At 44.5% G+C, this 11,658-nt stretch overlaps 1 protein-coding gene and 1 long non-coding RNA gene across 2 annotated transcripts; one reads left to right on the top strand and one right to left on the bottom strand.

The window, feature by feature from the left end:
* Positions 1–1,898: 1,898 nt before the first annotated feature.
* LOC123161457 (uncharacterized) lies at positions 1,899–2,817 on the top strand. Its single transcript, XR_006480712.1, has 2 exons — positions 1,899–2,120; positions 2,200–2,817. It is a non-coding gene; the product is annotated as an uncharacterized lncRNA (long non-coding RNA).
* Positions 2,270–6,126, bottom strand: LOC123161456 (probable LRR receptor-like serine/threonine-protein kinase At3g47570). Its single transcript, XM_044579286.1, has 2 exons — positions 2,897–6,126; positions 2,270–2,762 (listed from the first exon to the last, which is right to left on the bottom strand). The coding sequence occupies exons 1-2, from the start codon at positions 5,646–5,648 to the stop codon at positions 2,410–2,412; spliced, it is 3,105 nt and encodes a 1,034-aa protein (XP_044435221.1). The 5' UTR covers positions 5,649–6,126; the 3' UTR covers positions 2,270–2,409.
* Positions 6,127–11,658: the final 5,532 nt, after the last annotated feature.

Consider the following 11,658-nt stretch of genomic DNA (forward strand, 5'->3'; position numbering starts at 1 on the left):
TGACACCCACATCGATCCCATGGATGGGATCGATCTCGAGCCCAGGACCATGCAACAACTTACTGCATCGCTAGCCACTGTACTACCTGCGACTTCATGTCTAAGATGACATCCGAGTTTATATGAACTATCAGCCTCCTACATGTTTTTTTTAATATTTTCTGCAACACCAACAATTTTTGAAGAAAGTGGAACAAAATTGAATAATTAAATATTATTTGAATTTCTGATCTTTTTCAGAAACGTGAACATTTTTCTAGACATGAGAAGACTTGAAAACATAAACATTTTTTGAAAATAACAAACAATTTTTCCAAATTGTGAACATTTATAGTTTTTACAAAAAGTTGAAAACATGATTAGTTTTTGAATTTGTGAACAAGTTTGGAAAGCTTAAACATTATTTGAAATTCCCTTAGATATTTGAATAAAAATGCATTTTTTTCTAAATTCCCAGAGCATTTTTTGAATTACATAATGAATTTTCAAAACATGTACATTTTCCAAATTCATGATCAAAATTAGAAACTGGGAACAATTTTTTTGAATTCCCAAATTTTCTTTAAATTTGCCAACAAATTTTCAAGACATGAACATTTTTTAAATTTGTGAACAAAATTCTGAAAATGGGAACATTTTCTGAAATTCCGCAAAATTTTCGGAGTTTGTGAACAAAATTATAAAATGCAAATATTTTTTAATTTTATGAATATTTGTTGAAAAAGAAAATAAAAAGAAAAACAGGAAAGGGAAAAATAAAAAATAAAAGAATATGGAAAACGAAAAATATAAAAAGAAAAAGAAATAGGAAAAAACAGCAAAACCCGGTTGATAGAACCTTCTGGAAGGTTCTCAAAACCGATATAACAAGACAGGAACTAGAAGGTTCCTAAAGCCGAATTTAACAGATCACGTGTACTACAGGGATTTCCTTCAACCTGGTGCTGGCTGGAATGTTCGGCACTGGGCTAAGAGTTGTATCTGGGGAGCTCCTAGTCAGCGCTGCAGGCGCCCGTTAACGAGCTGGCGCCTGCAGCGTCGCTGGTATGGGCCGGCCCAACTCGCGCTTATTGAAGTGAAAAAACAACAAAAACTGAGGATCGATGGGGATTCGAACTCACGATCGCGCTCTTGCGAATCAACCTCACTAACCACTTGACCAGACTAACTTTGTTGTCTACTACCATAAAACAGTCCTAGTTAACCGTTTCACGCAGTTAAACATTAATATATATTTAATACAAATTATCTCAAAAAATAAAACGTAAATTCTAAAAAAAGTTCATCAAATTTAAGAAAAGTTCAAAAAAATGAAAAAGGTTCATCGGTTTTCAAAAAAAAGTTCATTCAATTAGGAAAAAGTTCACCAAATTCGAAGAAAGTTCATCGGATTCAAAAAAAAGTTCATCGGATTTGAAAAAAGTTCATCGGCTTTTGAAAAAAGTTCATCAAATTCAAAAAAATTCATCAGATTTGAAAAAAAGTTCATCAGATTCAAAAAAAGTTCATCGGCATTGAGAAAAGTTCATCGAAATCGAAAAAAGTTCATCGGTTTTGAAAAAATTTCATCGAATTCGAAAAAAGTTCATCAAAATTGAAAAAAGTTCATCAGATTTTGAAAAAAAAATCAATCGATTTGGCCAAAAGAATAGAAAACCGAACAAAAAAGTTCCAAATAAAAAGAAAATGGAATAGGAGAAAAGAGGGAAGGACATAGAAGAAAAACATAGAAGAAAAAGTTCCAAAAAAGTTCATCGAATTGTGCACAAGATATGTTTGCAGTCTAGTGGTTAGTGCAGTACCTCTCGAGCAAGTGGTCACAGGTTCGATCCTCCGCACCTCCTTTTTTCTTTTTAGAAAGCAGGTAAGAGGTAGCAAGATGGGCCGAGCCCAATTCGGCGGCTGAGGCCCCTGGCGCGTGCGGCTCGTATAGCAGGCCGCTCGGCTTGCAGCGCCATCACGCAGAGGTCAGAGGTGACGCGCGGCAGGGGCCAAACCGCCGAGGTAAGCCTGGCTCGCCAAGTTGCTACAGTCCGACGACTCTCCATGCTCAGGGTCACTCTGCTTCACTGTCGATCTACGATCGGTCATGGTGTACTCGCGCGCTACACTCCATTCAGGTGATCTGAAGCTTATCCCATCCCTTCCCTATCTTACTCACTTACTTGAAGTAAATGGCACATGTAGGCGTTGTTTCAGGTACATTTTCTGCCCACTACTCCACCCATGCTAATACAAATCTTACGGGGAAGAAAGTGAGGAGAAGCAATTTCAGCGCATGATCCATCTGCAGCCGTGAATTACTAGTAACATTATTCTCTGTTATCATAACAGTTCGGTACTACACGTCTACACTACACATCGCTCACGGAAGAAAAACTTAAAAACTCAGTAGGCAGTAGCCAGGATTCAGGCCCGGACACAAGCATCTCTGATCGCCCGCAGCTCGGTGGCGGCATCCCTCATGCTCATCCTCTCGTACTGCGCCGCTCTCGTGCAGCTAAGCCCGACCCTGACGGCAGAGACCAGGCAATCCTGCACCGAGACGCCACTATCACCGTTGGATTCCTTGGTCGCCAGCAGCGTCGGGTCGAGGACCTCCTCTGTTTTGTCGGGAAAAGCCGCGCTGATGAACCCTGGCAGAGTCAGTCCATCCCTGAAGATGTCGTCCGTCGGCAACCTCCCGGAAAAGATCTCCAGCAGCGTGATGCCGAAGCTGTAGACGTCGCCTTGTGTCGAAACTTTGCCGGTCGTTCCATATTCTGGAGTGCAATGTACAGATAAGTTATTCTTTTTCATACCTGCAAAGTTATTCTACTTGTAGTCTCTAATCTAATTAGCTACTAAATGCTATTTATATGTACATCAGACACTAGGAAAATGGAATTTAAGTTACCTGGTGCGACGTAGCCGATGGTGCCTCTGATTCCAATGGTGCTCTCTGAATTCATGGTGTCATGGATACCCGGATCAAGGAGTAGCTTCGCGAGGCCAAAGTCACCGATGCAGGCCGTCATGTCCTCGCTGAGAAGAACGTTGCTCGGCTTGAGATCACAGTGTATGATCGGCGGTACGCAGTTGCTGTGGAGATAGTGCAGCGCGTCGGCGATGTCCACGGCGATGTTGAGCCGTTGGATCACGGTTAGACTGCCTACATTCTTGAGAGCTTCAGGTGTCGGATGCAACCACCGGTCGAGGCTGTAATTGGGCATGAGCTCGAACACTAGAGCTTTGAAGTCATCGCCCCTACCATCGATGCTGGAGCAGCAGGTGATGATCCGGATCAGATTCCGGTGCCTTATACTCCGCAACGCCTCACATTCCGACAGGAATGTCTTGGAGGCTCCAACTTGCTGAAGATCAAACACTTTCACCGCCACAGGAACACTCTCGAGTGTTCCGTTGTCATCCAGCGGGAGAACTCCAAGGTACACGGAACCAAACTTTCCTGCACCTATCAGATTGGCATCCGCAAAAACGTTTGTGGCTTTCGCCAATTCGGCATACGAGACCCTCTGGTAGTTCGAGGCATCAAGTATGTCTGGTGTCGTGGCTTTTGTGTGTCTCGAGTTTCTCTTGTAGCATAGGAAAATGGTAAGGAGTATGGCCGAGATGAGAACTATGCCTAGGATCGGCGCCATGATATGAAGAGGCCAATTAGTATGGCTTCCGTACCTTACCACCGGACATTGTGGAAGATGGAGTTGAGGCACGCCACCACAGAGCTCGCCATTCTCGGTGAAGTTAAACCCAGTCATGTTTGCAAACACTCCCCGAAGTGGCACGTGCCCTTCCAGATGGTTGTATGACACATCCAGCTTGATCAACGAACTCATATTCGCCATCTCTTCTGGGACTGTTCCAGTCAGATTGTTCCATGAAAGGTACAACTCCTGCAGCCCGGACATGCCTCCAAGCTCTGGAGGTATCCTTCCCGACAATTTGTTGCTGGTCAGGTTCAGCATTTGAAGCCCCTTCAGCTTGCTCAAGGAAGGTGGGATGCTTCCACTAAAGAAGTTGTTGTCCAAACCAAGGAACTCTAAGCTCTGGCAACTACCAAGCTGCTTTGGTATCTCACCAGTCAAGAGGTTTCCTGACAACTTCAGGAGCGCAAGGTTCCCAAGTCTGATGACGTCAGGAGGAAGTGAGCCATCAAGCCGGTTGTTCGACAAGTCCATTGCTTGCGACAACGATGGCAAGTTGAAGACTTGTCTTGGTACTTCACCGATGAGTGCATTGCTGGAGAGATTGAGAAGAGCCACCTTCTGTAGGTTGCCGAGGGTCAAAGGGATTGATCCGCTCAATTCATTGTTGCTAAGAACAAGCCTAAGGAGCTCTGTCAGGCTCCCGATGGAAGATGGCACCGGCCCTGACAACTTGTTCTCCTGCAGCCGTAACTCTGTAAGGTTCTTGAGCTTCCCAATCCCCTCTGGAATGGTACCAGTGAGGAGATTGGATTCTAGCCCCAAGGTTTGCAGTGCAATGAGGTTCTCCATACCAGATGGAATAGAACCAGATATGCGGTTACCCCCGAGGTTCAAATCCAAAAGCTTCCTCGAGAGGTTGCCGATGGAGCGTGGCATTGTGCCACTGAACTTGTTGTTGTCCAGAGAAAGAATTTCTAGGCTGTTGCACTTTGTCAAACGGTCCAAGAATTCCCAACCGCCGTCTTCATTGGTTGCAGTTAACTCATTGTTGGACATCTCCAACTTACTGAGGCGTAATGTGCCAATCTCAGGAGGCACCTGTCCGTTGAAGCTATTGTTGGAGAGGCTGAGAGACACCATGGCTGTGGCGTTGGCTAGAGATGCTGGGATCGGCCCAGTCAGGTTGTTCCCACCGAGGAGGAGGACCTGAAGCTTTGTCATCCGAGCTCCTGCGTATGATGGCAGGCTTCCGGTGAACTCATTGTTAGCAAGGGACATGTCTTCTAACGAGGACATGTTGAAGAATCTTGGTGGTATATCACCGCCCAAGTGGTTTTGGTAGACATTGAGGTCCCGAAGGAGAGCAAGACGTGAGAGGCCTTCGGGGAGGGTGCCTTCCAGAAAGTTCTGGTGTAGCCAGAGGCTATCAAGTTTTGTAAGGTTGCCAAATGATGGCGGGATTTCGCCGGTGAGCAAGTTCTGATTTAGCCAGAGAGTGGTGAGGTTTGGCCGCGTGCCGAGCCATGCCGGGATGGTGCCGGTGAGGGTGTTATTGTTGAGATAAGCAGTGGCAAGGCTAGTGCAGTTGCGGAGGCTGTTGGGTATCTCCCCGCTCACCCCGCCGTTGTCGCAAAGGCCAAGATAGTTGAGGTGCCTCAGCTGGCCAAGGCTCGCCGGGATGCCTCCGGAGAGGGCGTTCCGGTTGAGGTCGAGGCTCTCCAGGTAGGTGAGGTTGCCCAAGGCAGGGGAGATGGTCCCGGTGAGGCCGAAGGACATCATCCGCAGGGCCGTGACGTGCCCGTGCATGCAGTTCACCCCCGCCCACCGGCAGAAGTGCGCCGTGCTGTTCCACGACTGGAGCTTGCCCTCCGGGTCCGACACGCCGGCCCTGAATGCCCGCAGCGCGTCCCGCTCGGGGTTGTGGATGTTGCTAGCCGCCGCTACATGTACGGCGAGCAAGAGCAGCAGCAGCATTTCGAGAGGCCGCGCCATGGTTGCCATATCTAGCTAGCGTGGAGTGTGGGCCGTGGAGTGAGGGATCAAGAAAGCTGGCTGGTTCATGTGTGTCTACAGCTTTGGCTCGCACACAAGTTATATAGGCGTGTTGCCGTGCTGGTGGCAGTGTAAGCGCTGGTGTCTCGGTTTGCCGTGCCAAGTTGGGCTTCCAGTAGGGAGTAGAGCATGCCGTGGGGTGACTAGTAGGTGACTAGTGGGTGACCCTTTTCTTCACAAGACTCCAAAGGTGTCGATGAATTGATGTTACTAGAGGCCGTATTGGCGGGGTATTGACCTGGTTTGCGGTCTTCTTGTACGCATTAGCTGGTGGCTGTCTAAAACAGCGAAGGTTTTGTTCTCATCCTGTGGAAAATCTGTACATGTTAGCTGTAGCCTGTAGGCCATGTTTGCAAAAGGCTACTAAAGACCTTCTCTGGAGAGGTGGAAAGTTGAATATGCATAGAAAATTTGTGGAAATTTTAGTACGGGAATTTTGGGGCCATACATGTTGCAATGCAACTCAAAAAACAATGGCATTTTTCTTCCGGCAATCAATGGATATTGTTGCACATGTGTACATACGTGGGACCTTTTCTTCACAAGACTCCAGAGATGTCTCCCCCGCAAAAATAAAAAGAATAATAATAAAAAGACCCCAGAGGTGTGTCGACGAAATGATGTTAGTACAAGCTATTGTGGTGGCAGTGTGTTGACCTGGTCTGCGGTCTTCTTGGGAGTATTAGCAATGGTTTTGTTCTATTCCTGTGGAAAAGTTCCATTCCACGTTATCGTTTGCCTGTTGCTGTACGTAGGCCATGTTTGCTAAAGGCTACGATTAGGCCTGACTGGAGAAGTGGAAAATGGGAAGACACATCAAAATTTTGTGGAGATTTTAGTACGGGAATCTTGCCGCATTACATGGAGGCTAAAAGTATCCCGTCGTGGTTTGGACTGCTGAGCATGTCACGTCCATGTCGAAAACTATGGCATTTTCTTCTCGGGAAACATGCCTGCCGTAGTTGGACATTTGCAAGCATTTGTACATTGGGTCTGAAAAGTGGACTTAGATTTAGGACGGATCAAAATGGCCATGTTTTGTAGAAGTTTATACATATTTCCTCCTTTTATTTTTGCATGACATTCAGTTCTCTAATTAAATATTCCAAACATATTATAGTTAATAGTTTTCAAACTTTGGTCCTTCAGATTAAACCAAATGTTCTGAAAAAAGAAAAGGGTATCAATTAACGATGATGCTATTGTTGGGTAATTATGCATCTCTGGGATGCCATTAGCAGGAACAGATTACATCTAGATCACCTAAAAACATGAACAGAGAGGGGTTTAGGAAATCATTACATGTCACGGCAGTGGACATGATCGCCTGCTTGGTGCAGGCTTGATGCAGGGGTGATGTAGTCGAGGTAGAAGTCCTCCTCGACGTCCTGATGCCCTCAGGACGCCACCAGCACTGCCCGGGGATGGCAGCGGCGGCTTGAGTAGGTCTTCCCGTCGCTGCAGCGCTCCCCTTGATCGGATGGGGTGAGAGAATATCGGGAGGGGAGTGAAACCGTACGAGAATTGTGATCGCGCAGGCTGCCAACCCTCTCCTGTTCCCCTTTTATCTAGCGCTGGCGACAGGGGACCTAAACCATCAGTTGGTTTGGGTGCCCCCGATCAGGGCGCCTTAGTTGGGATAAAAACCTCACGTACGTTGGTGCGTGGGGCCTTTTCATTAACGTTATCTTTCCTTTTTTTTGTTAAACTAATAGATCTAACTGTCCTGTTTAAGCCGTCAGATCAAAACCAACATTCTCCCCCTTGATTGTTAGGCTTAACTTCATTCGCCCATTCTACATAGGAATGATGTACCAAAGTGAGGTGTTACAACAGCTCGAAACGCCATAGAACCTCAACACTTATAGTACACCCACCTATTTCGAAATGGAAAACATTTTGCTAATTGGAGAGTGGTTTATTTTAATGGTCCTCTTATTCCAGAATCATCAGGCCTCCAGTAGTCCCATGCCGGCGACATGCTGACGAAAAATACTGGGTGGTAAGCCTTTTGTTAGCGGATCCGCAAGCATATGCTTCGTTCTTATATGTTTAACATCAACTGTTTGATCCTGGATTCTATCTTTCACAACACGATACTTTATGTCAATGTGTCTGGCAGCATTACTTGACCTGTTGTTACTCGTATAGAAAACTGCTGGTTCATTATCACAGTACAATAAGATTGGTTTAGATATGCTGTCAACCACTTTAAGTCTGGGAATAAAATTCTTTAGCCATACAGCCTGCCCGGTGGCCTCATAACATGCTACAAATTCTGCTTGCATCGTAGATCCAGCAGTCAACGTTTGTTTGGATCTTTTCCACGATATAGCTTCTCCCGCGAGTGTGAATATATAACCTGACGTGGATCTCATACTATCCACATATCCGGCAAAATTAGAGTCTGAATAACCAACAATTTCTAGGTTATCAGTTCTTTTATATGTAAGCATGAAGTCCTTAGTTCCTTGCATATAACGCAAGACTTTCTTTGCAGCCTTCCAGTGGTCCGGTCCTGGATTTGATAGGTATCTGCCAAGCACCCCGGTTACAAAACATAAGTCTGCGCGTGTACATATTTGAGCATACATGATGCTTCCAACAGCTGAAGCATAAGGAACCGACTTCATCTGATCAGTTTCACATTGGTTCCTCGGACATTGAAATGTCCCAAACCTATCGCCCTTAACTATAGGAGCAGGAGAGGGTGAGCACTTATGCATATTGAATTTTTTCAGTACTCTCTCAAAGTATGCCTTTTGAGATAGTCCTAACGTTCCTCTGGACCTATCTCGATGAATCTCGATGCCGAGGACATACGAGGCTTCACCAAGATCTTTCATATCAAAACTGAATGACAGAAAATTCTTGGTCTCATGTAGCGTATCCTTATCGCTACATGCCAATAATATGTCATCAACGTATAGGACTAAAAATATGAACCTACTGCCTTTAAACTTAACGTATATGCAGTTGTCCACAACATTTTCGGTGAAACCAAAAGTTCTAATAATCTACTATATCTAAATAGGAGCTCCCCACTACTTGAATTCTCTTGACATGCAGCCCATCCACATCAGCCTACCACATCACCCATCCAGCCAGAAACATGCAACCTTCCATAAATATCGCGGACAAGAAAACTCGCTAGACTCTGCATGCATGCAAGCGTCCATCTAATATGCCCCTGCAATTGCTCCACGCATACCATCAATATAGGATGACTAACACGGGAGGAGAAGAAGGAAACTGCTTTGATTATGATGGAAATTAATACACGGACCATTAGTCTTTCATCTCCTTAACGAATAAATCTCCATTCATTCCTTAAAAAAAATCCCCACCGATTGTTCTTATATTCTCTCTATCCCTGCTTCTCTCTCCGTAGTACGCCGCCGGCGACCCTTCAAGCGTCATCGCCGTCGGAGACCCGTGCATACTCAATTGTTTGTCCAAATGATTTGTTCAGATTCCACAATCTAATGCCATTACGCCACAGCGAGCGTTGCCACCGCCTTGAACGCGACAACTCGCATCCTTCCGGTTGATCCGGTCTCCGACAAGCACTACTCCCTCTGCAAGTCGCTGACTCTGGTCGAGATCTTCTAGCTATTGTGGTAGTGCTCATGGACCAGTACGTGCCTACGTGGTCGTCGAGCGATGTCCTGCACTGTGCATTGCGGCCTCCACAACGCGGACGCCAGCGATGGGTTCGCCTTCGCGCGGATTGGCGGCACCGAGCGTGAGTGCCAGTGGCCTGGAGGAAGGGTGAGTACGCATACGGGAGGGATGGGGACATCCCGAGCTACACCTTGGATACATTATGATAGTTTTTTCGGTTTTGGATTTTTTTTTCAGAAAAGGAGCAAAAGAATCGGGACAAAGGATTGAACTGGGACATATCCACAAGTATCCAAGACGCATCCAACATGTATCCGGATTTCTTTTCCTTCATTCTTAATGTTAATTCTTCAGATACCTGTTTAGATACGGTTTCCAATACATATATTCTCAGTTTGTAGAAACATGTATCCTGCAGGTGGACAACGGAGCTTGGAGGGAAGCACTGAAACAATTGTGTATGGAAGTGTCACACCGGCTGCTAATTTTTTGGTCCTCTTCAAGGAGAAATTCTATTTTGTCATAGCAGCTTCCTGTTATAAACACAAGAATTTTACATTGATTCTACAAACTGAGAGGCCTATTATATTTGAACCTCATCCTCATATCTACTAAGAAGAAAGCCAAATTTCCAGCACTAACCCATGTTTATTTCTCAATTTTCTGATTGTAGGATCCTGCTACCACCGGCCATGCAAAGCAAATCGGTAGGCAAAGATATACTTTCAAATATACTAATTCATTTTATTTCTTCGTTTTACTATTGTTAGATGTCTAAAAAGGTTGTCATATAGCAATCCAATTTTTACTGTATTCCTGTAGCCTTTCCCTACTTACTAACGTACTTTATGCATAACCTATTTTGTGCAGGTATGATATTTGCACCAAGGGATTCATATTGCGCATGCTTTGGGCTCATGGGAACCATCTGCCACTTTTAGCTCCTATTTTATGCAGTTACTCAAAGTGTTGGTCACATGTGTTGTACGCTATTTTTTTTACAATGTCTTTATACCATCAGAGCTATATTTCATATGCTACAATTTTCTGAAGCATTCATTTTTAGTTTGTGTGATTTAGATTACTTTTTTCTTTAACAACTGATTCTTCTTTTTCATGAATCCCCTATGATGGCTTTTGGATTTGTAGACAAGTCGTTAGGTAAGAGTTTCATCTGGCTAATTATCGGTTAGTTTTCCTCCATTATACTTGGTTAAATACATTGCTCTTTCCTTATTATCTTATTGTAAGTCATTGGTACGTGTTGCTCTACTACCCTCCTCACCATGACTCACAAAGACATATTCTTCAAAGCCTCTGAATGAGCTAGCTATTGTTGTATGCTGCAATTTCAGTAGTTTGATGAGCTTGGAAGTGAGAAGATGCATTATTGTTTACTTTCTTGCACTGAAATGTGTCCTCCAAATAAATATCACAAATTACCAATTCCTATTTTTCATATCTATCTAAATCATTGCTGAATTTCCCGCCGCAAAGCGCGGGGTATCACCTAGTTTAATCAAACTTGAGGTACCACTCTCTTGAAGCTTGCTTCAAGCCATAAATTGATTTCTTTAGACGACATGCTAAATGTTCCTTCCCTTCCACAACAAAGCCTTCTGGCTGAACCATGTAAACATTTTCTTTTAAGTCACCATTTAGAAATGCCGTTTTAACATCCATTTGGTGTAGTTCTAGGTCGTAATGAGCTACTAATGCCATTATGATTCTGAAAGAATCCTTGGTTGACACAGGAGAGAAGGTTTGCTTATAATCAATGCCTTCTCTCTGTGTATACCCTTTTGCCACTAGCCTTCCCTTGAACCGTTCGACATTCCCTTTGGAATCATACTTGGTTTTGTAGACCCACTTGCAGCCTACTTTCTTAGCTCCATCGGGAACTTCTACTAAGTCCCATACGTCGTTTTAGCCCATAGATTTCAACTCGTCTTTCATGGCAACCAATCATTTGGACGAATTTTAGCTTTTAATGGCTTCCTTATATGAGGTTGGATCCTCCACCTTTCCCATATCATTCATCTCCTCCATCAAAAAAGTGATATAATCATCTGATATGGCTTACTTCCTCTCATGCAGTGGTCTACCCATGGGCGGAGGTGGTGGTGGAACATCATCATTTTCATTACTTTCTCGGAGATCCTCATTTGTGTTTGGATTCTCATTATTAGTTTCTGGATCACCATTCGACTGAGAGACTGAACCGTGAGATCCAGGATCATCAGATGTCACATTTCTTCGTATTGGAAAAACAATCTCTTGAATAGTCGGGGATGGTACACAAACCCGCTTCTCCTCAAGATCGATCTCTCTTAAA

The sequence above is a fragment of the Triticum aestivum genome, chromosome 7B (genome assembly GCF_018294505.1).
Source record: "Triticum aestivum cultivar Chinese Spring chromosome 7B, IWGSC CS RefSeq v2.1, whole genome shotgun sequence".
NCBI lineage: Eukaryota > Viridiplantae > Streptophyta > Magnoliopsida > Poales > Poaceae > Triticum > Triticum aestivum.

Excerpts from the sequence above, each read along its gene's own strand:
- LOC123161456 (XM_044579286.1), bottom strand. The coding sequence starts at position 5,648 with ATGGCAACCATGGCGCGGCCTCTCGAAATGCTGCTGCTGCTCTTGCTC. Across the intron at positions 2,763-2,896 it reads CATCGGCTACGTCGCACCAG|AATATGGAACGACCGGCAAA; the intron begins GTAACTTAAATT and ends ATTGCACTCCAG.